General features: G+C 35.5%; 1 protein-coding gene across 1 annotated transcript in view; it reads left to right on the top strand.

Annotated features, from left to right (window-relative positions):
* Lin28b (lin-28 homolog B) overlaps window positions 1–27157 on the top strand; it is a 100598-nt gene that overhangs the window by 31931 nt on the left and 41510 nt on the right. The window contains exon 3 of the mRNA XM_047559324.1: window positions 21253–21437. Within this exon, the coding sequence (XP_047415280.1) occupies window positions 21253–21437 (185 nt within the window). The remainder of the gene's footprint in view (window positions 1–21252; window positions 21438–27157) is intronic.

Below are 27157 nucleotides of genomic sequence, written 5' to 3'. Positions count from 1 at the left end.
CTATTGATAGATTGGGAACTAATCAGATTTAGGTCTTTGTGAAACTGAGGTTGATAACATCAAAAAGAAGGAATTACAGAGTACGGGGGAAAAAGGATCTTGGAACAGAACTTTGGAAAGTACCATGGTGGAGGGGGCTGCAGCTGTGGGTAAGTGGTAGAGTGCTTGCCTGTCATGTGTGAGAGGGCACTGGGTTTGATCCTCAGCACTCAGCACTACATAAAATCAAAGTATTGTGTCCATCTACAACTAAAAAAGAAGTACCAGGAAGTAAGAAGGATTGGTGACATCTGTGGTCCTCTTATAATGATAGAAAACTGTAAATGTTTGAACTGTAAAGAGATGATCTTTTATGTAAGTGGAGGACACCTGTGTGCGCACATGCACTTGTAATGAAGATTTTTTTTACTTAACTGAATACATGAAATATAGTATTAACTATAAAAACACATGATGAACTAAACATAAACTAAACTGAAAAATAAAAAGCCAAAACCAATTAAAAATAACTTTTGCTTAGTAATAAAGGGAGACTTCTTAGGTAATGTGTTTTGAATGAGGTTAAAATAAAAAGTGTTATGTAATAAAAACACACCACTAGAAACTCTTGAATCCAACAAAATTGGATTTATTAACTTGGAGCAGTGAGGGACATAGCACTTAGTGTGTGGCATCTAGAGCATCTCAGTTAAAAGAGTGTTAGAAAGGACTTACTAGGATTCAAGTTTATATATTAGGTGATTTGGAGAGAGGTTAAGGAAGTAGGAGTTATCTCTGAGTTGGGTACTGTTAGAAAGCAGGAGTAATTCTGTGATTTGGTGTCTTGATGTTATCTAGAAAGGAAGAGGTATGAATGTAGTGAAGCTAAAATTGGAGCTGGTAAGGGAGCAGCCATACTAACCAGGAAAGAGGAGTGTTCGATCGTTTTTCAGTTTGAACAGTGTTCTTGTTTTTGTCTCTGTTCAGATAAGGTCACCAAGTGGCCTTGTCTGATGTGGGTGTTCTCTGAATTGCTTTTAGTGAACAGGAGAACACCAGGCCCAACTGATAGTACCAGGCCAGTACCTTGCTGACGGAGTTTCCTCTTGTCTTTCTCAGTATCTAAATGATAAGAGGAGAATTTAGCAAAGACTTGGGCATAAACACTGCGTGTTAGGAACTTCTATAGTAAGCTTGTAGTTGAGATGCAATAGAGACAAAATTAAGGGAGGCGTGGGGGTCAGGTAAGGAAAAGCCAGATGGTACTTTTTTTTTTTTTTTTTAAGTTGTAGATGGACACAATACCTTTATTTTATTTATTTATTTATTTATTTTTATGTGGTGTTGAGGATTGAACCCAGTGCCTCACGCATGCTAGGCAAGTGCTCAGCCACTGAGCTACAACCCCAGTGCCCGGTACATGGTTTTAATTGATAAACTTAAAATGTAGTTTAGATAGATTCCTAAACCAGTTTGTGGTGTGATGAAATTAGTGTTTATGAACCACACTGCCTTCTAAAAGTGGTTTTAATGAACAGTGCCTTGCCTGTTACTTTACTTCAGGCAACTTTATTTTCCTTTAAAATGTTTGTTCATCTACATTTTTACATGGTTGTAATTATAATTTTATGTTCTGTTTTGAAGATGTAGAATAGAGTCAAAGAGAATAAGAAAAGTTTGAACCCTCAATAGTGACAAAATTGAACCATTATCTATATGCATAGTGTCTTAGTTGGATGCTGAATTATAATACATTATCAACAAAGGTATATAACACTCCCCAAGTGTTATTTCTAGGGGAAATAACAGACCCCACTGCTAAAATGATAAAAGGTTTTCAGGTTGAAATGTTTGACATTTAGTGACAACAGTAGAAAATAATAAGGGTAGAATTTCTAATGGTAAGATGTATACATGTACTGAAATCAGCATTTACAGTTTCCATGTGACTGGGTTCATATCCCATAAAAATTAAACTGAGCACATTAGCGGAGGCTGACACCTCTGGGTTTGTATGCTCAGCATCCCCATTAGTGTTGGTGGTACTCAGCGGAAGGAACATCCTTCCTCCCTTGTGCTTTTTGATGAGGTTGTCTTCCTTGAGATGCTTTTGAAAAAAAAAAAATGTCGTATTTATACACAGTAATAAACTGAGGAAAGAAAGCGTCCATTGTTGGAGAAGTCTGATTGTTGACAAATTGTTTTAAGTCTTTTTGTGCTATAAAATTTTTAAGTACTTTTGTTACCCTTCTAATTTGTTTTAATCATAATCAGTAGTTTTAGATAGAATATATAATATAAATCAAACCATACTATAACAATATTAAAATAAACATACCTAATTCATACCCATATTTTTAAGAATTTCATTTGTTAACTCCATAGGAAAGGAAATCTGGAAATAACTGAAGTTCATGGTAGAAGAATTTAACCTATCACATAATTGAAGTTCTGAGATGATCTTTCATTCATAGAGCATAAAATTCAATTTAAAGAGAGGTATAAAATTTTAATTTTTATTATTGTTTCATTTAATTTTAATTTTTTGGCATTAAACTATTAGTATAGGTTTTATTGTTAAAATATAGATTTTAATACTTAAATTATTATTTGTAAAGTTTGTTGACGTTCACCAGTTATATTTAACTGCTTTTTCCCCTCTGTAGACTTGCCAGCTGTGTCATATTACAACTGCATGTATAAAAAATTAATTTCTTCATGTCCATTCATTTCCTCTTAGACTCCAATATCATTAATCATTCACTGATGTTGACAAAATTAAAGTCAGTTTTATATTTAGATGACCTATATTTATTAAAGATAATTTAGTTAGTAAAATATATTATTTAAAATATATTTTAATTTTATAAAGTTGACTTACATATTAGAGTCATACACTTAAGTAAAATAAATAAATTGTGTATAAATTAACTATGAATACATCTGGAAAGTAAGGTAGACCACATAACTTTCTGATATTGTGCGTGATCATGAATCTTTGTCATTTTAATTATATTTTTGTTATTAATTAGACTTAAATAGCTGGTAGAAACTTGTAATGAAATTGCAAGGCAAATTGAAAAGTAAGGAAATTATTTATAACACATAGACATTTCAAGGTTAATATCCTTATAGTATAAAGAACACTTGTAAATTGTGAAGAAAAAAATTCTTATAGAAAATGGGCAAAAGAGAGGAACTGAAAATTCACAAAAGTATAAATACAGAAATTAAAGAAATGTTAGTCGAAAGTAACATTTAATAAATGAATGTTTGATAAAGCTGTTGTTAATACCTGAAGTTGGCAATGTTGCAGAGAAATAGTCTTATATACCTCTAATGGACATATATACTGATAACAGGTTCCTAGAGTATACTTTGGCAATCTTTGTCAAAAGTATGTAAATAAGGATAGAGGTACACAAAGATATTATAGTACTTTCTGTAATAACAAAGAATTGGAAACAACTAAATGCTCATTATGAACATCAGTATAATGGAACATTGTATAGCCATTTAACAAAATAAAATTCTGAAACTTAGATTGTTGAACTGTGTTCATTAGTTTTTTGATTTCCTTGGCATTACTTGAGTACCCTTGGGAGAGGGGAGGCTTAGCACATCTCTGTTCTGCATCAACCACAACAGTTCATTGTGTGTGTGTGTGTGTGTGTGTGTGAGTGTGTGTGTGTTGCTGGGAATCAAATTCAGGGCTTGAAGTGCTTTATCACTGAACTACACTCCTGACCTCTGTCTCTTTGGGTTTTTTCTTTTTCTTTCTTTCTTTCTTTTTTTTGTTATTTTTTTTTTTTTTTTTAAATACAGGAGTTTCAGATAAGATTTTTGCCTGGAAAAAGGACAGGAGAAGGGGCACATTTAGTTGCTAAAACCAGGACCTTAAAATGTTCAATGCAGCAGAAAAAAATTTGTTACTTTCTTAAATTAAAAAAAGAGGGAACCCAGTGTTTAAAAGAAAGTTACATTTTTATCCATCTGTGTGTGTGAATAAAAGGAAGTTTATGATAGTAATCCTTGCAGAAGGGTAAAAAAAGGATAATGGTGTCTGAGTTTTACTGTTTTTTTTTTTTTTTTTTTTTTTTTTTTTGTAGTACCAGGTGTTGAACCCAGGGCCATGCATATGCTGGACAGTCTACCACTGACCTACATCCTCAGTCCTTCCCTTGAATAGCTGGGAATTATAGGCATGCACCACCATGTCTGGCATTATCTGTATTTTCTAACATGAACAGACATTGTGATAAGTGGGAAAAAAACATTGCTGTCATTTTATAAATACTTTAAATGTGTTTACACATTTATATGCAAAGTTCCCTTTTCATGCTGATTTGGTCAGAACTAGCTTTGCCTTTAGGGTAACTGTTCAGGAGACCTTTATCTATAATAAGATGCTGTTGTAACTGAGTTTCTGTTGGACTAGGATTTTGAATTTAATAAGTGAAATCATTTTAGTTTAAAAAATATGCAAAAAGAATAAGCAAGTCTTAAATTGAGGATACTTATTAAACTTAAATTGAAAATCTTTCCATAACTTAGAATAATAAAGACTAAGCATATGATTTACTACATCCCAGCTACTGTTCTAAACAGTTGACCTATATTAACTTATCTAATTCTATTAAAATCCTTGTTTTTAAGGTATTGCTATTATATTCAGAAAGCTTAAGTAATATGACTGAAGTCATACTGCTGATTTAAGCTACCTGATAAATCAGAGTTCTATCTAATTGAAAACTGGTTCACATTACTAATTCCCTTAAATTTTAAAGCTTGTTTATAGATGGCAGATGCTAATACATATATAAATACATTGGCACATGTGTACAATATTTTATATATTATTTATGTCTTAGATCTTTTTAAAATCTCATTTTGTGAGAAGCCATTGACCTGCATTGGCTGAATGCAGATATTGTCAGTTTTTTGTTGCTCTAACAATATTCCTGAGACTGAGTAACTTTATAAAGCAAAAAGGTTTATTTTGCATACAGTTCTGGAGGTTCAAGGGTAGTCTGTTTTCCTGACTATATAATGACAGGAGCACATACAGGAGCCAAAGAAAGCATCACCAGAAGGGAAACCCAGAGCAATGTGTAGGGCCCATCTTGCTCTTATAAGCAGTTTACTCTCATGAGTGCTAACTCAGGATTCCATGAGAAGTAGCCCCTTCTTATGTTTTGGACCGTATATTAATGGGAATATACACAGACTAGTTTTTAATACTTGCAAATGACATTTCTTTTGGTATTATATTCTTAATCCAGGCTTCCCATGTCAGTAATATCTGGACCTGGCTTATTTATGAAGGTAACTGAATGTGCGGAACCATCCACGTATTCTCTTATCCCCATGACCCTCTATGCCTCTGTGGACCTAGCTGAGGAAACTGGGGGGATGTCTGCATGCAAAAGCTAATAATCTCTATGGATACCTTTTTTCTTTTTCTGGTTTCATGAATGTCTTAAAAACAAATGATTAGAATTCTAAGGGAAAAGAGACATGTGTAAGAGAAAGGAAGACTTATTAACCAAGATCAATGAAGTATAATGACAAATGGATAGAGAAGACAGAAAAGTAAGTCTAGAGGAACGTGCTACTGAAAATACCTTAGAAAACAGTAAACTGGGCATGGTGGCACACGCCTGTAATCCCAGTGATTCCAGAGGCTGAGGCAGGAGGAATGCTAAGTTCCAGGCCAACCTTGGCAACTTAGGGAGACCCTGTGTCAAAATAAAAGAGCTGGGGATGTAGTGTAGTGGTTAAGAGTCCCCTGGCTCAATCCCCAGTGTGGAGGAGTCGGGGGATGGTGGGGAGGAATGAAAACAGGAATATCACTGAAAAGTGACGAGCTAATTAAGGAGATGTGCTGCTGATATCCTTAAAATAACGTGAGGCCTTCAAATTTTTCTTGATTAAAAAAATATTCTTATCCTTAGTTAGGAGATAATTTTTTAAGACAAGTTTTCAAATATTAGAGAAGGAGCAGGATGGGAAAAATTGACCTGAACATCTTTGGCTTCATTGTATCATAAGTTAATGAAGCTCTTGCTTAAAATTTTATCTTTTTGTTTTCTGTCTGCTTACTTGGAACTATTTTGAGTAATGTAAAAAAAAAAACTTTAATATTGGGTAGATCTGAGGCATGACTCTATGTGTAGCCAGTGACTTATCCCATGAGAGAATTAGAGTTGCGGAACTTGTTTCATGCCTGGAAAGATCCCTTGGGGCTTTGTGACCCTTCTGTGATCATTGGAGCAGGCTGGGCACTTGGAAGAGATCCTCCGATTTTCTTAGAGGAGGAGGATTTGTTTATTCTTCACCCAGCCTTGCACCAGCCATAAAGGTTTCCTCACAAGGCATGTACTGTCCTGCTCTCTAACGTATAGTTTGGAAGCCAGAGGTGTTCAGGTAAATACAAACATTCCAAAATAATATGCTGCCTCATAGTCACTGCCTATGTTAATTCTTACATTAATGGGATTGACTTCAGTTTATGACATAGCAGTAGAATGTGCTGTGTGTGTGAGGAATGTCACTTGTCCCCATATGGTCTTTTGAATCAAAATTATTAAAAATTAAATTACTTCCTTTTAGTTGTACTAATATCATTTCAAGTCCTTGATAGCCACATGGCTAGTTGGTTGTACCATCTTGGACAGAGCAAGTGTTGAACATATCCATCATTACATAAAGTTCTATCCTTAGCACTCCTGTATGTATATATTTAGAGGAGGTCATTCTTTTTGTCTCCTCCATGGCTGTTGAAGTTTGGGGCTGGAGGTATAGCCTTGCCACTAGCTGGTTACAAGACTTGGGGTAGGTTACTTTGGAATTTAATTTCTTTTTCTCTAACTTATAGATCTAAATTTAAATTTGATTTTTTTTTTTTTTTCAATTCTAGGAATTGAAACCAGGGGTGCTTTGCCACAGAGCTATTTTATTTTGAGACGGGGTCTTGTCATGTTGCCCAGGCTGGCCTCCAGCTTGTCATCTTCTTGCTTCAGCCTCCTAAATGTCTGGGTTACAGGAATGTGCTTCTCCACCTGGCCATACTGGGTTACTCTGAGGCTTCACTGTGATCTCTAGGGTTTTTTAAAAAATTAATTTTTTCATGACCTGATCTTTTCTCTGTGAAAACTCATGTTTTCTATTTGTGACGAGCTATGCTCAATAAAATCCTCCTCCTTTTTTTTTTTTAACTCCAACCGGTGGATGCTGTATTTTATTTTAATCATTTACTCATTTTGTTCATCATTTTTGTCTTTTTAAAGCATTTCATCAACTGTAATTTCTGTTGATTCTTTTTTAACTTCCTGTAATTATAATTCAGTTTCCCAGGCTCTGTTAGGATTTTGGGAAGCTCCTTTTTGTTTTATAGATGCATTATAGTTTTATCTATCTGGGGACATTAATTACAGTTTTTAAAGACTTCTCTTGACATCATCTGTTTCATCTAGGCTCTCCTCTGTTGTTTTGGCTCTTTTCTCTCGTGGTGAGGTACATGGTGATTCTGGGCTTTTTTTTTTTTAGTGCTGGCGATGGAACCCAAGGCCTTAGGGGTACCAGCATGTTCTCTACTCTGAGGTACAGCCCTGTCTAGGCTTTCAGTTTTAAGTGACTTAGGCATCTACAAAAGAATCTGAGAAATGTGATATTTATCTTACCTGGGTTGATATGGGATTTTGTGAGCCAGTTTGCAGTGTAATCTATTGTACATACCTTTGACTTCTCAATAATCATGTGCATACTTCTCCTAATCTCCACACAGCAGAATAGCCAAAAGCATCATTCCTCAGCCTCAAATAGTGCAAGTATACTTGAGTAATATGGGACATGCTGGGCACAGTGGCACATGCCTGTACTCCCACAGGCTAGGGAGTCTGAGACAGGAGGATCACAAGTTTGGGACCAGTTTCAGCAATTTAGTGAGGCCCTAAGCAGCTTAGTGAGACCCTGTCTAAAAATAAAAAGGACTGGGGACTGGGACTGAGGTCGTAGTTCAGTGACAGAGGGCTTGCCTGCACGTGTGAGGCACTGGCTTCAATTCTCAGCACCACATAAAAATAAATAAAATAAAGGACCATCAATAACCAGAAAAAAGTAAAAAAAAAAAAAAAAAAAAGGACTGGGATGTGTCTCAGTGGTAAAGTGCCCCTGGGTTAAATCCCCAGAATAAAAAAATAAAAAAGTTTTTATATATATATATATATATATATATATATATATAACATGCTTGCTCTTTCTCCTGGAAGGGTTTTACCAAGTCATTGCTTGCATCTCTGGTTTTTATCCTTCTTCTAGTTCATACACAGACATTTAATATATGTACTAAATTAAACAAACTGTGAGTAATACAGCTTATGTTTCAGGCAAAGGGAAATTGAAAGATGAGTTAAATATATGTAAAGAGAACAATTAGGGGATAAAATGCAGTTAACTATGCTATTTCTTGGTTCTTTAAGTCTTTACTTACCTATCATTTGTGTATAACTTTCTCCACTACATCGTCTTCAGCTTGGCTGTAAGTTAAGTATCTTTTTCTGAAGATGTTTTTAAATCTTCATCCCTACTGGACTTTAGTTCTCTGAACTGCTTCTTGTAAGGATTTGCTGGACACAGAAGCAGTAAGTAGTAGTCTAAAGCATCCCTTGATTTCCAGAAACGTGCCTTCCTGCCCACGGGGTTTAGCAGTAACTTTTCTCTTTCGATAGTTAAGATCAACCATCGTAGCTAAAAATCTTCCCTTTTTTGCCTTTTCAGTGGCAGAAAGAGCCCCAGATGACAGAAAAGCATCTTAACTTAGAATTCAATGGAAAAACTGTCATAATCTCTGATGGAAACTTTCCTCTTTTAGATGCTGAGATCTCTAACATCTGAATCCAGCATAGATAGGGAACAGCCATTTGTTAATGGTTCACCAAGTGTAATGTGATAGATTCTTTAATATGAATAGACCCATATAATAGCTACTTCTTATGTTACCTCTTATTGACTCATACCATAATATCCAAGATTTAAAAATTTTGCATTGTTTCTTTTGACTGGATACCAAAAAACCTGACAGTTACACAAATTAATGGGCTACTGTGTGATGTTTCTGTACCATTGTGTCATGTTTAAATCAGGTTAAAAATACATACCACCTCAGACATTTTTCATTTGTTATGCTGAAAACTTTCAAAATTCTTCCAGCTTTCTGAAATATGTAATATATAATTGTTAATTGTAATCCCTTTACTATGTAGTAACACTCTAGAACTTCCTGTTCCTATCCAACTAACTTAGTACTCATACTTTCCCCAGTCTTTTTTGTCCCATATGTTCCCCAGTCCCTGGAAATTTTTCTACTCTCAACTTCTAGGAGATCAGCATTTTTAGATTCTGCATATGAGTAAGATAATGTGGTATTTGTTTTTCTGTGCCTGGCTTACTTCACTTAACATCGTCATCTCCAGGTGTATTTGTGTGTTTGCACATAACAGGATTTCACTCCTTTTTATGGCAGAATGGTTTTCTGTTGCGTACCACATTTTCTTTATCCATTCATCAGTTGATAGTTGCTTTTCATTTCTGGATATTGTGAATTGCGCTGCAGTAAACCTGGGACTACAGATGTCTCTTCAACATACTGATTTCACTTCCTTTGGAAATACACCCAGTGGTAGGATTGTGGGAGCATTTGGTGGTTCTACCTTTAATTTGGGAGATACCCTCCCTGCTATTTTTCATAATGCTGTATTAATTAACATTCCCACCAACAGTGTGCAAAGGTTCCCTTTCACCACCATATTCTTGCCAGTTTTTGCACTTTCTCTCTCTTTTTGTCTTTTTGAAAATAGACATTCTAACTGGAATGAAGTAGCATGACATTGTGGTTTTAATTTGATTTCCTCGATTATTAGTGACATTAAGCACTTCTTTGTATATCTGTCTTCTTTTGAGAAATATCTCTTTAGGTATATTTCCTATTTTTAATAGATTTTTCCTCTCCTTTGGATATTGAGTTTTTGGAGTTCCTTACACATTCTGGCTCTTAATCCCTGTCAGATGTATCATTGCCAAACCTTTTCTTTCATTCTGTAGGTTGTCTTTTCACTCTGATGCTCCCCACCCCCACTGTGAGGAAGCATTTAATTTGATATAAATTTTGTCTTTTTTTGCTTTTGAGATCTTGTCCAAAAAACCCCTTCCCTGTTCCAATGTTCTGCCCATATTTTCTTCTAGTTGTTTCACAGTTTCAGGTCTTACATTTAAATCTTATTCCATTTTGAGTTGATTATTGTAACTGGTGAGAGATTGGGATCTAGTTTCTTTCTTCAGAATGTGGATATTCCCCGCATTTTTTATGGAAAAGAATTTTTTCTCTTCTTGGATTGTTTTGGCACCTTTGGCAAAAGTCAGATTACTGTATAGGAGTGGATCCACTTTAGAGATCTGTTTGGTTAGTGGTACTTACCAACCTGTATACTGGAACCTATCATCATTACTTTAGCTTTATACTGAGTGAAGTAATCAAGTAGTATAAGTCCTATACTCAGTTCTTTTTGTATACTTTGTCTATTATGTTTCTATATGGATTCTAGAAGCAGCATATCATTTTGTACCCCAAAACCCTGATGGATTCATGATTGGGATTTGTTGAATTTGTCAACCTGTAGACAATGAACAGTTAACTACATCATTTCTTCCATTCCATTACATAGTGGATCTCCCCATTTATTTAGCTTTCTTTTGTTGTTTACGCTAGAAAGCTCTTCCACGTCTTTTCTTTAATAACTTCTCAGTTATTTTGTGTTTTTGATATGCAATCTATTTGTAAATTTGTTTTTCATTTTTTTGCTGTTAATGCATAAACACACAGTAGATATTGGTATCAGATTTGCTTCCCTTCCTTTATTATGGTGGTCTAGCTGTTGCCTTGAAGATTCCTTAGGGAATTTTTCAAAAATAGTTCTGGTATCTGTAAATAGAGACAGATTTGCTTCTTCCCTTCCAGTATCGCTGCCTTTTAACATTTTATTGTAATGGCTAGTACTGAGCATTGCTTCCCATTCCCAGAAGAAAGGATTCAGTATTTCATTATTAACTTTGACTTGGCTTTAGATTTTTTAGAAGTGTCATTTAGTGGATTGGGAATGTTTCCTACTGTTCATAATTTGCTGAGAATTTTCTTTGAATTATATTTTAGTTTACTCATTTTGTTATTTTCCTCTTGTGCCTGTTTCAGGAAGTGAATAGAAAAAAACAAACGCAGGCTCAATTTCTCCTACTGTATACTTGCAACACAGATCTCTCTTCTGTGACCGCAAAATGTTTGATTGTTGTCACCACCAGCAAGCAAGCAGACATGGGCTGGGAGTCCTCTAATTCAGTTCACTTCTGGCACTATCAAGATAGTGTCAGGTCCCATAGGTGGAATGCTCAGTCCCATAGGGCTGCCCTCACTTCAGACCTAGCTTTAAGGCCAGCTCTCCAGAACTTCAGAGTAACTGACTATGATTTGGGATTCCCACTGCTTCCTCCTTGAATTTGGTTAATTTGTTAGAGTACCTCATAGAACTCAGAAAAATATTAAACTTACATTTATCTGTTCATTATAAGGGGTATTTTAAGGATACAAATAAGCAACCAGATTAAGACAAACATAGGAAAAGGTCTGGAAGGGCTCTAAGCACAGGGAGCTTGTCTCTGGGGAGTTTGGGTGTGCCATCCTCCTGGCATGCAGGTGAGTTCTTTGTAATATTATTGCAATACCGGGAATTTAAGCCCAAGACCTCATGTGGTGTGCTAGGCAAGTGCTCTACCACTGAGCTACATCCCCAGCCCTGGGAATGAATTCTTGTTCACCTTCCTGTTAGCTGGCATGTATTCAGCTGTGTAGAAGCTCGTGAAACTCTTCCCTTTTTGGTATTTATGGAGACTATTACACAGACTTGATTGATACATGGACAATCACGCAGAAATTTGATTGAATGAGAAAGGTCTGATATAAAGCTGATGACTGAGTGGGGAAACACAGCGAGGCCTGTCTGTTCAGATTCTTCTTGGCCTCTGTGCAGCATTCCTTCCTTGAGGGAATGAGCAGGACACCTTGTGAAATGGGGGTCCCATGATCTACTATCAGACAGGATCGGTCAGAGAATTTCTTAATAGCCAGCAGCTCTCAGGTAGGGAAAGATAAGAGTACATTTTTGGTTTATGTGACCTGTTTTGAAGAAGATCAATTCTGGTCTCTGTGACCTGCCTTGGGGAAAATAAAAGAGCAGGTGAACAAAGGGCAGGAGTAGGTCAGAGGGAGAGGGAATTTGGTTTCTGAGGCCTGAAGAGCAACAACACAAGTTGTTACGTATAATAATAACAAGAGACAGGGAAGTGGCTTGGGTATGATAAACCCACTTTGAGTCCTGATTTCGGTAGTTTTTTGTGTTCTCTATTTTTGCTCTTGTCAGGCTACCTAAGGTTTTATCAGTTTTGTTGACAGCTCCAACTTTTGACTGCTTAGTTTTCCTCTGTTGTTTTACTCCCTATTTTATTGACTTGTGTTCTTGTTACTTTCTACTTTGGGTTTCCTTTATCCTTTCTTTCCTAGTTTCTTAAGGTAAAAACACTGTAACATTGGCTTGAGAGCTCTCTTTTTATAGTAAAAATATAATTACTGAATTCTGCAAGTTTTCCTCTATGGATGTTTTTAGCTATATCCTACAAATTTTGATACATTTTAAATTATTTGATTAAAAAAATAATTTCTGCTGGACACAGTGATGCACACCTGTAATCCCAGAAGCTTGCAGGGCTGAGGCAGAAGGAATAAGAGTTCAAAGCCAGCCTCAGCAAAAGTAAGGCACTAAGCAACTCAGTGTGACTCTGTCTCTAAATAAAATACAAAGTAGGGCTAGGAATGTGGCTCAGTGACCCAGTGCCCCTGAATTTAATCCCCTGTACCAAAAAAATTTAAATTTTCCATGTGATTTCTCCTTTAATCCATCATACTAATAATATATATTATTTAATTATAAATATTTATAATAACCATATTGGTTTTTATTTTAATTCTGTTTTGATCAGAGGACATGCTCTGAAATACTCTGAAACTTTATTTTCCCTTGGTGCTGGGGATTGAACCCAGGACCTTACACATATGAAACACACTTTCTAGAACTGAGTTACATCCCCAGCTCTGAAACTTTTTTTTAATAACCCGCTGTAACTGTCTATGGGCTGTGTGGAATTGCAGAGTTGTTGGGAATTTTATAGTTGTTAAGTGTAGTCTTTTTTTTGTATGAATGTTAAGTAAGTTAAACTAAAGAATAGTTTTTAAAGGTCTTCTATGTCTTAAGAGATTTTTTTTTTTCCTCTAGTTATTCTACTAGAGAATATATGGTGGTATATACAAAACATCTCCAACTACTCTTATGTTTGGGATTTGTCTGATTCTCTTTATAATTGTAATTCTTGATTTATATGTCTTAGGGCTCTCTTAACAGGCACATTTATATTTATGACTGTTAATGGCATCTTAATGAATTGATTTTTTTAAAAAATTCATTATGAAATTTCCTTATTTCTAATTATACTTTGTCTTAAGTCTGATTTTAGTGGTAAAACAAAGCCATAGCCTTCTTATTACTTTTTTTTTTTTTTTTTTTTCATGTTTTGTCTTTTTCTATCCTCTTTCAGGATTTTGAATCTTTTTTTGGCTAAAATTTTGTAGATGGCAAATAGATAAGTCTCTGCATTTTAGTTGTATTAGTTCATTGACAATGTAATAAAGGTTTGTGTGTCTGGATTTGAATGTATCATTTTGATAATTTTCTGTTTACCTCCTTTTATGGGATAACTTTCTCCATTTCTGCTATCTTCTGCCTTTTTTTTTTTTTTTTGGGGGGGGGTGCTGGGGATTGAACCCAGGGCCTTGTACATGCGAGACAAGCACTCTACCAGCTGAGCTATATCTCCAGGCCCTTTGCTATCTTCTGTATTAATATATTTCTAAAATTTCTCTGTAATTAATCCGTTGACTTTTTTTTTTTTTTTTTTTTTGTGCTTAGGGATTTGAACCCAGGGCCGCATGCCAGGCAAGCACTTTACCACTGACCCACACCCTTAGCCCTTTTTGTACTGTTTTTAGTGATTGCTCTAGGGTATCCATTCTAAAGAGGATGACAGATATCACAATATGGGGATGAGAATTAGTTTTTGTTGGGGCAAAAAGATTATAGATATTATAGTGGTTTGTGGTCCTTCGAAGAGCCACAGTACATAAGCAAATGTTCAGTGTGTTTATGGTACTAAAAGTTCACATGGGGAAGCAAAAAGGAAAAAAGGCTCCTAATTGGAGAGTATAATGAGAAAGTAAGAGCACTACTGTAGGTTTGCACTACATGTTCTTCCTTAATTATACATAGTATACGTGGACTTAATATTTCGCTACTTCATGTAAAGTCAGAGATGTGTATTTTTTAAAGTCAAGTCTACTTGGTGTACATAATTTTTCCATTTGATGAAACATAGGATCATAAATTTGTTTTTTAAAATTGCTTTTTTTTAATACAACTATCAGCTGTTAAGTAGATAATTAAAAGTTCACTTAGCCCTTGTCTACCAAATACTTAATTTCAAGAGAAATAAAATAAAATGCTCTACCATAAAAGAATCAATTTCATATGATTCATTGTATCAACCAAGAAGTTTTATACTAAAAATTTTAAAGCTGAGAAAATTAAGAGCTAAAGAGTGAGTATGAGTCGAGTAGGGAGATCCGCTGGAAGCCAGAACTTCAGGACTGTAAACCTTATATAGATTGTGAATGTGTTGTTGAGGAATGAGTGAATTATTCCTGAGGATATTATACTGAGTATTGTGGTGCACAGGGTTTTTGGCGTCAATAGAGATTTGAGTCCTAATTCTGCCATTTATCAGGTAAGACCTTAGGCTTTTCATCTCATCTTAGAGGAAAAGGTATAGCTAATTTTTATTCTCTCCCTTTCTCTTTTTCTTGATTCTCCTGTCTGCCTCAAACACATATTGAGTACTTGCTATATTTCTGGGATGGTTTTAAGCATGGAAGTGAGAAATTATATTTCCTTTCTAGAAGTTTGTAACCTTCTAAGAAACAAACACATTATAGTATGGAATGGTAAGTGTTATAATGGTGCTATACATGGTATGTAGTTAGAACACGGGAAAAGGAATAACCGCGTTTTCTTGAAATTGGCATAAAAGACTTTGAAGAGGAGGTAATGTTTAATTTGATATTCGGTGACGTACAGACTTTTGCCAAGTGGGGACAAGGGATAAGGGTAGGTTGGATCAAAAATTCTGCAGGTGAAAGCATTCAGCCAGTGCTGTTAATTATACATGCTCAGTACATGCTTGTTTTGTCTCAGCTCTCCCTTACCTGTGCCAGTAGGTGGAGAGCACAGTGGAAACAAATAATCTAAACGATTTACTGAGCTGCTGGACATTCAGCTAAGCACCATTTTAGGCATTTTACATCATTATTTGGGACCCATTAATAACCATAGCAGATAGTTGTTATTCCTAGTAATATTATTAGCTTATAGATAAGGAAATTGGAGCAGTTTAAAAACAAAATATTTTCAGCAGTTTTTGGCCAGTCAGCTTGAATTTGTGAGTAGGAGGATCAACATTCAAATTCAGGACTTGGGATGGGAATGTAGTTCAGTAGTAAAGCACTTGGCCTTGCATGTGCAAGGTCCTGGGTTTGAACCCAGGAAATATTTATTTTTGAAAATAAATAAATCCAAAATTGAAATTAAATGTTAACACCTGTGTGCCTTCATTTTTTGCTTTTTCCTATGCCATTTGAATAGTATTGCCAGTTTTAGTGTATCCTTTTCAGTTTTGAAGTACACGTCAGATGGAGGCTTCCTTTAATATTCAACATGAGTAGTGATCTTATTCTTATGAAATTTAATAATTTGACTGGAGTTAAATTGGATTTATTCTGTTTAAGTAAAATTCTCAGCAAACATTTACTTCAACACTGCCATCATAGTTTTTCAGCTTCTGTTTTCTTAAGGGATTTGAATTTAAAAAGAACTAAAATCTTGCTCTTTTTTAGTGAATTGGGACATACTAAGAATATATGAAGGGAAATATCAGTTTTGACTAAAAAATCGTTACCATTTATTTCCATCTGTGTCCACACAAAGAGAAGTCATAAAATTTTTAAAAAATTCTTATAACTAAAAGTAGTGATGTGCATTCTATTACAAAAAGAAAAGAGGGAGACATGTCCACTTTTATGCAGCTTGTCCAAGGTTATATAGGATGCTCATTTGTTTTATCCTTTCTCCCTCCTTCCTTCTTGTCTTAGATCCTTTCCCCTCTCCCTCCTCTCTTCCCCCCTCCTACCATTTCTTTGTTTTTGTCTATATTCTAAAAGATTTTTTCATCTTTTACTTCCAACCCACTTAATTTGAATGACCCCACCGCAGTATTGGGGCTTCTGTCCTCAAGCTACATCTCCAGCCTCCAAGCTACATCTCCAGCCCATTTTATTTTATTTTGACTCAGGTTCTTGCTAAGTTGCTGGGGCCGGCATTAAACCTAAGATCCTCCTGCCTCAGCCTCCTGAGCTCCTAGGACTACATGTGTGCAGCACCACTCCTGGTTCCAATGCACTTGAATTCTGTTTTCTGTGGCTGGCACCCCTCCCGTTATCTTCCTTATTGTATGAATCCATTATATTTTATTTTATTGTTATACTGTCATTTTGATGGCTTTTAAAGACCAACTTGAGGCATGTTTATACAGCCTGCCATGTTGAATTGGAATTCCAGAGAATAAAATGTATTCCTATTTCTGTGGAGGACCATGTAGCTACACTTATATGCCTTCCCAATCTAGTTGGAGAGAAATTATGTGCCAAAAGAGATAGGTAATGCTAGTACTGTCTGGAGACCTGGGTAGAAATACTTGACAGATAAAATACAGCATTTGAACTGTTCTCATTTCACTTTGTATTCCTATTACCATTCTTTTAAACAGTTGGGAGGATATAGGTATATATCAAGAAAATCAAAAGCTCATATATTTATAATTTTGTGATATATTTGTGGCACAATGAATTTTAAAAGTTGGAATAAAAATAAAGGGAAACAGGATAAAAGGGAACCTTATCTTGTTGGAAGAAAAGGAACCAAATAAACTGTTCTACGCACTGATGTACACATTCAGATTTGGTCTATTCCATCATAAGCACACTGTTTTAGTACATGTCAGTAGTTTCTTTTAAATGCTCTTCCTTCATTTATTATTTCTTTGTTCATTCATTCATTCAATTTGTATGATTCTCTTCTATACAGAGTATTTTTCTATTTTGCCCAAACAAATGGTGTAGATGAAAATATAAGCCCATATGTCAAAAGTCTTCCCTTAATAATGTGAAAGTTTTTAAAAACCATCATCAGTCTATATAGTCTTAGATCAGTCTTCAGGGATTGTGAGGCACATCAAATGTAGACGAATGATGGGTTGAAGTCATTGGCTAGCATGACTACCTTGAACCATTGCAATCCTGTCTGCATTTTTTGTTGTTGTTGTTGTTCTGGGGTTTGTACCCAATGGCCATTTATCCCCAAGATCTCTCTCTGCTTCTTTCTGTTTTGAGTCAGGGTCTCATTAAGTTGCTCAGACTGACCTCAAACTTGCAATCCTTCTTCCTCAGCCTCCTGATTTGTTGGGATTATAGGCATGGGATTATAGCCTGGCAGCATTTTATTCCAGATGAACCATATATGTGTCACTCTGACATGAAATGAATTTTTTAAAAAAAATTTAGTTATAGATGGACACACAATACCTTTATTTTATTTATTTATTTTTATGTGGTGCTGAGGATCAAACTCAGTGTCTCATACATACAAGGCAAGCACTCTACCACTGAGCCACAACCCCAGCCCCATTAAATGAATTTTGTGATATTCTTCTTGTGACATTCTTTTTATGACATTAAAGGAATTTTATGTACTAGAAGTAGAAGTAGGTAAGGAAAATTTGACTCTGCAGGTACAACTCACTTACAAAAGAGTTCTGTCCATTTTTTTTTTTTCCAAATGAGAATTGGACTGATAATCCTTGATTTTACTGATGCTAACTCTAGAATTCTTTTAAGTACTTATTGAGTGGTAGCTATTTGCAGGCATTATGTTCAACCCTTTGGAAAATACTAAGATATACATTCTCTAACCCTTAGAGGAAGATAAATCCAAAAGAGCAAATGAGATGTAAGGCATATACAAATATTTGCATTACATGGCAGTGTCCTGCAAAAACTATATAGAAAATTCAATTAAGTGAAAGAGAAAAGATCCAATTTGGGGCAATTGAGGACGATGACATAAAGGATCACTGAAACTATGCCTGAAGAGTAATAATTTTGTTATACAACTGTGAGTAGGGGAGTATGCCCCTAACCAAAATAAGCTGGCTTATAGACCCAAGGTGATCTTTAAGGAAATTCAGGTCTACCAGTTTTACTAAGAGTAGTATTGTGTTTTAGAGTAATGGAAAACGATATGGCAAGGGTAAGTAGAGGTAAGATTATAAAGTACCTCATCTTAGCAAGATCCATGTGTTAGTGTAGATTTTGAGTTATGAGTTATGAGGCTAAGATATATTCAGAGGGAGCATGTAGATGTGAAAGATGCTGTGCATTAGGAAAGAGACTTGATGTTGAAATATAATAAACTGTTATCCTTACCCTAGTCCCTTTAGTCTCGTGATTTCAGTAGTTGAACTGTACTCCACTTCATCTGACTTAAAAGAAATACGCACTTTCTTGAGTGGGAAGGAAGAAAGGGAATGAAAGCAAAAAAAACTATTTTACAATTAGTGAGGAGAAAGCTTAGGAGAAAAAAAATGAGATGATGCTTTAAAACTGTTAAAACAATTTTTATAATGATGATTTGTTATTTTAAAGAGTTTAGACAGTTGTGGATTTTTCCCCTATAGCCCATCAGGTAGCAAAAATGGTGCTGTCAAATTGCAGATTTCAGCATGAAGGATTTCACTGTCAGGTTATCTTCACTAGAAATAGGTTAGTAACTCATATTGCTTTTCACAATGAATAGTCTACTTTTGTGTTACATTTTGAAGTGTGTTTATTTGTTCCTTGTAATGATATGGATTATAAATAACTACAGAAGTCCCCTTTATCCAAGAACACACATTCCGTGACCCCCCAGTGGATGCCTGAAACCAGGGACCCATAGGAAAAACACTATGTGCCAATCCCTTTGTGTACTATTTTTTCCTTTAAACCCGTAACACAAATCCGATGCCTTTTCCAGCTTCACTAAGCTACTCTACTGTAGCTATAACTTTTGCAGTTTGAGGTGCAATAGCAAACTTAGTATGAATTTCTTTTCCTTCTTTACAATGTCATGAGTAGATTTGTTCTTATCATAGGTCTTAGTAACCTCAGCAGATGATTTTTTTTTTCTTTCCTTCAAGTCGAGAATTACCTTTTTTTAATTAAAGAAAGCACTTTATAGCTCTCTTTGTCGTTTTTTAATTGCCAGCAATGCTACTTAATGCCCTTTGGGATCATTATCAAGTAAAATAAGGACTACTTCAACACAAGCACTGTGGTTCAGCAAGTTCATCTGATAACCAAGATGGCTACTACGTGGGAAGTGTATGCAGCGTGGGCACATGGAATGAGGGGGAATGATTTAAGTCCCGGGTGGGATGGAGTTGGGCAACCAGAGATTTTATTGTGTTATTCAGAATGGTGTGCAATTTAAAACCTATGAATTAACTTGTTTTCTGGAATTTTCTATTTAATATTTTCTGACTGCCATTGACTTTAGACGACTTGAACCCCTGAGAAGCAAAACCATGGATAAAGGGGACTACTGTATTTAACTGCTTTATTAGTCTGTGAACTATAATAAAGTACTTGTGGCAAGTAATTTAAAAAGTGTTATTTGGCTTACAATTCTGGAAGTTTAAAGTCCAAGACCAGGTGGGGTGGAGAGCATTGGTTAGATTTCTGGCAAAGGCCCAAAGGCAGATGGCATCATGGCAGGGGCACATGTGAGAACAAAAGACTGCAGTCCTACAGTCCCTTCCAAAAGCATGTGACTAATTGACTTAAGGATCTCCTACTTAACAGTTCCACACTCTTTCCTAATGCTGCTATCAGGAGACCAAGCTTGGAGCACAGGAACCTTTTGGGGACAAACCACATCCAAACCATAGTAGATGCCTTTGAAATCATGGACTTGGTGGGGGCTGGGTGTGAAGATTTTCTGGTTTTGTATTTCCTTAAGTACACTAGTGATCTGTAAGTTAGACATATTGAACAAGATTTTTATTATGATGGCAGTAGTGGAGGGGAAGATGTTTCTGAGACTAATATGCTAATATGATTGGCCCAAGAAGAAGCAACATATAGCATTTCACAAACTTATTTTACCACAAATTCCTATTTGTATGGAGTCATTCAGATTCATTGTTAAATCAGAATTCCAATGGCCTGAATTTACAGATAAATAGAAAGTATACATTTTACTTGAAGAACTGGATTTGAACTAAGGTCTCCTATCATATTGTATTTCTTCCTTTTGCCCCTACCCTCTAGATGCAGAAAAGCCTCAACAAACTACATGGTATTCCAGGTTAGATCTGTCATTTGTACATGAGGGGGTTTGAAGAAGTAAATAAAACTAATTACTGAATTATTTTTAGTAGATTTTAAATGGGCATATTGACTTTGATGAAAATAGTAGGACTAAAATAACCAATGAGCAGTTGACATTACAGTTACAAGTTTGTAATTGGAAAATTTAATTTTTTGCAAAAACTCAGTTGTCTTTCAAATTATAAAAATAATTCCCTTTCAAATTATAAAAAGCTCAAGAAGTACAATAAAGTGTATATAGAAAGCTTTCCTACCTTCCTAGGACAAGATTGAAGAGAATGACTAATCACTGGGACTTAATGGACATTAGGGTAGTTGGGATTCTTTTTTTTTTTTTTTTTTAACCTTTGTGTGAGTTGTCTGTAGTAGAATTCTTGTGGAATTGCTGGGTCAAAGAATATGCACAATTACATTTTTGTACCTATTGCTAAACATTATAAGGTGTCACTGAGTTTTATAAAAACTATACTTTTGTAGTGTATAACAGAATATCTTGCTTTGTTAATTTTAAAATTATTGAGAGAAATAATAAATCAGTGATAATAATGATCTCGCTCTCCCTGTTCATTTTTCCCTCTTTACAGAGCAAACTATTCATGGAAGGATTTAGAAGTCTGAAAGAAGGTGAACCAGTGGAATTCACATTTAAAAAATCTTCCAAAGGCCTTGAATCAATACGGGTAACAGGACCTGGTGGGAGCCCCTGCTTAGGAAGTGAAAGAAGACCCAAAGGGAAGACACTACAAAAAAGAAAACCAAAGGGAGACAGGTAATCATATCACTTGGCTAATTTATGAGTTTGTTATATTTGGAAAAGATTTCTAACATTTCTTTATTTTTATTGTTTTATTGAACTTCATATAGTTTAGCCAAAAGAAAATGTTACCACTGTGTAGTTGATTAGAATATATATATATATCAAGAATATAGTCAGTCTTGCAATTTGAATTATCTGCAGAGTCCTGAACTGAGCTTTGGGCATAAAATTCTTCATGTTCATGGTTCCTTGACTACCACTTTTACCAGACTGAAAAGTCTGAGAACACACATGAGGAGCTGGAATTCCCAGTAGACAGAGGTGCTCTTCATACATCCAAAATTTGCCAACACTTCACCTGTTTTTTCAGATGAAAATTCACTTATGGCTTTGTCTGTTTTTAAAAACCAATTCACATGTGAAAAATCCAGACAACATAAAAAACTATAGTAAGGGGAAAAAAATCACTTGAAATCCTAACTATAGGTGGGAATCATAAAATATATGCTGTTTTGAAACTTGTGAATCTTTTCCACTTAACAGTATATTACTCTTTCATGTCAGTTATTAACACTTGCATAAATTCCCACCATATGGATATACCAGAATTTAATTTAAATGAGCAATACTATGTTAATAGGTAGTTAGGGTAATTTTAGTATTTTGAATTATCAATAATAGCACTGTACAAGTCCTTATATGTACAGTTTTGAACAGTCTGAGTTAGAAGAAGAATTACTTCATAGGGAAAATTTTGGATCAAAAAACTGATGCTTTAAAATGTTTGATACGTATTTCTCAACTACTGTCCAGAATCAGTAAGGCCCAAATACATCCCTTCCAAAAGCAAGACAGCTCACTGAATATAGTCATTTATTTAATCTTCAGAGATGTGGCTCATTGTTTTACTTTGCCTCCTTTGTTGACCTTAGAAGTTGCAAGTTTTAATTTTCAATTTTTATTCTACAAATTGCATATTTCTGATTCTTTGACCTTTGATCTGTTGATGTTCATTTGTTATTACTGACCTGTAATTTCTCTGTATATTTAGGATGTGAACCTTTGGTCTCATAAAACATTAGAAATATTTTTCAACTAATAAAGTATATTTTAGTTTTAATGATAGTGGTTTTTAAAATTAGTATTGAAGTTTTGAACTTTTATAGAAACAAGTTTGTAACTCTTCATAATACTATCTAACTTTAGTTTATATCTACTTTCCAAACTACAAAGTTAAAAGTATACTATATGGGCCTGGGGTATAATCCATTGGTAGAGCATGTGCTTATTAGCATGTATGAGTCCCTGAATTTAATCCCCAGCACCCATACACAGAAAGAAAGGAAAAAGAAAAAAGTATACTATATTCATCAATATTTTCTTATACTGTTTTTGTTAATTTACCTTTCAAATATTATGCTCTCTCTTCTCATTATAATATGTTTTTGAAGAGAGAGAGGGCTATATGGGTCTAACTTTTCTTTCTCTTCCAAAAGCCTAGCTACTTATCATTCTAGCATTTATTTCCTGGTCCCTATTTTCTCAATGATTTGAAAAGCTCTCCAGTAAGAGAATAAATTATTTCCATCCTCATTTTTTGGAGCTCATTTTCTACAAAAGAAAATCGATGAATATATTTGAAAGTTTAATAATACACTTAACAGTTGAAGTGGTTTTCTGCTCCCAGAGAAGAGATGATAATGATGACAATAATAAAATACAAGTAAAGCAAAGTAAAATAAAATAAAACAATTCTTTATTTTTTATATTAAATGTTTAACAATATAGTTCTTCTTTTGTTGTTGTTACTGTGAATTGAACCCAGGGGCGCTTTATGACTGAGCCACATCCCTGCCCCTTTTTAGTTTTTTATTTTGAGACAAGGTCTAAGTTGCTGAGACTTGCCTCAAATTTGTGATCCTCCTGCCTCAGCCTCCCAAGTCACTGGGATTACAGGCATGAGCCACCTCACCTGAGTAACAATATAGTTCTTAATGCTTTTTATGTTATCTTATTTGTAAGGGGTGGGAGGATGTTGGAGGCTGAGAGTTAAAGCATAAGATAGCAAGTCATTCCTTCATGTAGGACTTTGTCAATCATTGGAATAACTGATTCTGGAGAAAATGAGAAGGCATTGGAAATTTTTAGGTTAAAAAAGTAGCATAATATGACTTACCTCCTTAAAGTATCATTCTGGTAGCTATGATTACAGCATAATTTGAGAGGCAGGATTGGAAGCTGAGAGATCATTAAGGAGACTTTTCCAATGCTATGGGAAAGAGATGGTGGTGGTTTGGACTGGGATGTTAGCTGTAGAAGTGGTGAGCGAAAATTCCAATATGTTTTGAAGGTGGAGACGGCAGGATTTACTGGTGGATCAGAAGTGGACTGTGAGAGAAGAAGAGTCCAGGATGACTCCAAGGTTTGTTTGGCCTGGGCAACAGGAAAGGTGGAGAGAACATTTACCAAGATGGGGAAGACTGCAGAAGGAACAACATATCAAAAGAATGGTTTTGGATATATTTAGTTAGAATTAACCATCCAGGTGGAGATGTAGATTAGGCAGATGGAGTTCCCTGAGTAGAGATAAAATATTTAGAGAAATGATGATATTTGCAGCTCTAATATTAAACAAGATCACCATCGGAATAAGTTTATGTAGACAGTCTTTGGCATGCTAAGCATTGAGAAGCAAGCACAGCAAAGGGAATGAAGGAGAGAAACGAGGGAAATCAAGAGGGGATTTTGTTTTAGAAGTCAAGGAAAGAAACAGTTTCAAGAAGGGGGAGGTTATCAGGGGTGTTCAGTGGTATTATGATCAAGTAAGATGACCACTGAAACTTGAACTGCTTAGTAACACAGAAGTCATTAGTGAAGTTGGCAGGTTTGATGAACCAGTGAGACTTAATGCCTACATGGATTGTGTTCAACAGTGACTTAAAGGAGAGGAAGCAGAGACAGCAAGTGTAGCCTATAAGTGACACTTACTGGTAAATGGGCTGTAAAGGAAGCCATAGCTAAGGAGAAGGAATTATAGCATGTTTATGTGTTGATGGGAAATGATCTAATAGAAAGGAAAGATTAAATATGCAGGGGAGAAGAGGACAATAACTGCAGTGATTTCTTTGGATGAAAAGATTGGGATTTAAAGCACAACTGGGAGAACCAATTGTGAATTTATAGCTGGTTCATTCTTCAAAACTCAGGCAAGGTACAGCCTATGGGCACAGATACAGGTGGGCAGGTAGACATGAAGGTGGGATAAGGTAAGATTTCTCTCCATTTCATACTATTTGCTTAATGAAATTTGAAGCAAGGTCATTGACTGAGAGTGATGGTTAAAGAGGAGATTGGAAAGTTAATAAGGAGAAGGCATGAAATATGAAAATAGAAGGGTGAACACATTGTGGAAAAGAAGAAAAGTTCCAGACTATAAAAGTTAGTAGGCATGAGTTTAAAGTCAAGTCAGTTGATATGAATCTTTCTCCTCCTTTGTTGACTTCATGGCTATGGCTGTGAAATAGGCATTAAGACAGAATTTTCTACAGTTGGAAGACAAACTAGTTTTTCCTAGTTGATAAAGTCAAAGGAAGAGAAACAAGGGCACTGAAGGTAAAGGGAACGAGTGTAATGATGAAAACTATGGGATAAACTGGGTAAGGAGTGAAGACACTGGAAAGGTAGGGGTTCGTGGGCATAGGTTGCGGTGGGATCAAAGAATTGTAGTTGGAATCCTAGAAGGTGTGAGCTAGCAGTCAAAGGCGAATTACTGCGCCAACCACTAGCCTTAATTGCCTGTCTTATTGTGGTTAAGACTTTGACACATTTGCTGTTTAATGATTTTTGACTGTCTGTTTATTGAAGTTTGGGATGCCCATGATCTTTTTCACTCTAGTTGTCCATGTGCCACTTTTTATTATCTGCAATAAAATATTAAAATAAGCATTGAGGCTCCTGAATAGAAACTGAAATAAAGAGAAAACAAGATTTGACAGTGGGGTGGCCGGAAGTGGGTCTTTATCAATTGATGACTGGAGCAGTTAGTTACCAAGGCACTGATTTGCTCCCTGAATATTGAAGAGGCTTCAAGATCTTTGATAACTTTCTGAGTTCTATGGGTATTAACCTTATCTACTTCCTGAAACAGTTCTAGTAATGAGAATAAAATGGTACTTTGATTCATATTTCATGTTTAATTATGTAAAGTATCCTAAAAAAACTTATAAAACATTCTGGATTATCTAGTTATTGCCATATTCGATATTTATTTTATTGTATCTCAAAGAACAAAGTCTTGTATTAATTTGTTGTGCTGTTTTTTTCTAATATATTCTGTGATTATTCTTAATATTTCCTTTACTTTCATTTTATTTTTTTACAAAAGTTCAATGAATGTTCGTCAGTGGCATGCACAATCCATGGAACTGAGGAGTTACATGGGCCTGTAGTAGAAATTTAAAATAGAGCAGGTGCTAAAGGAAATGTTATTTATTGTCATCATTTGATCAGTCTCTTCCTCCAAAGATTCCTTAGCATGTTTCTCTGCTTCTTCCCTCTGGTGGAACAATTTCTTGTCTTCCTTAGGATAATTTACCAACCTAGCCAAGTTCCAGTTTGTTTTAGTCAGCTTTTTTGTTGCTGTCACTAACAGACCTGACAAGAATAAATAGAAGGGGAAAAGTTTATTTGGCTCACAGTTTCAGAGGTCTCGTCCATAGTCAGCCAATTCCATTACTCTGGGCCCGAGGTGAGGCAGATCATCAAAGTGGAAGGGCATGGCAGAGGAAAGCAGCTCCAGACATGGCACCAGGAAGCAGAGAGCTATTTTTACCTTTTTAAAAATTTTTATCTTTTGGTTCCAAGGATTGAACCCAGGGGCACTTAACCACTGAGCCACATCCCAGCTCTATTTTATATTTTATTTAAAGACAGGGTATCCCTAAGTTGCATAGGGCCTAAGTTGCTGAGGCTGGCTTTGAACTTGCAATCCACTTACAAGTCTCTTGTAATCTATAATAGCACCCTCTTATTTTAATGTAATTAATTAATCATTTGGTGGCATTGGGGATTGAACCCAGGAAGGAGCACTGTACCACTGACCTGCATCCTTTTTTAAAAGGCCATCCCTAAAATGATCGCAGTGGTACTCCCCTATAATCCCAGCAGCCTGGAGATTGAGGCAGGAAGACCACAAGTTCAAAGCCAGCCTCAACCATTTAGCAAGGCCCCAAGCAATTTAGTGAGACCCTGTCTCAAAATAAAATCTAAAATGGGCTGGGGATGTGTCTCAGGTATTGAGTGCCCCTGGGTTCAATTCCTGGTACCAAAAAACAAAACAACAACAACAGAAAGGCTTTTCTAAATTTTGAAACAGTCTCACTAAATTGCCCAGTGTGACCTTGACCTCGCAATCCTCCTGCCTCAGCCTCCCAAGTAGCTGGGATTACAGTTGTGTGCTGCTGTACTTAACCAACATCAACTTTTTGAAGAGACTAGGTCAGTTGTTTTAAATATACCATGAATTGGATTTATTCCAGTGACTTTAAACTGGTTTCTCTTAATCCTGCATTGCCTGTATATTGGAAGTGCTATGCTAAAAATTTTGGACTTGAAATTTACAAAATTATTCTGTCATGTAATTTTCACTTTATAAGCAATGGAAGGGTTGGAGGAACACATTTTAAAACACAGGATGAATCCAGATCATGATTTTAGTTTGTCTCATGGCCCCT

This window comes from Sciurus carolinensis, chromosome 7, assembly GCF_902686445.1.
Source record: "Sciurus carolinensis chromosome 7, mSciCar1.2, whole genome shotgun sequence".
NCBI classification, from domain to species: domain Eukaryota; kingdom Metazoa; phylum Chordata; class Mammalia; order Rodentia; family Sciuridae; genus Sciurus; species Sciurus carolinensis.
The sequence above is the reverse complement of the archived record's forward strand: the minus strand, read 5'-3'. Positions and strand labels throughout refer to the sequence as shown.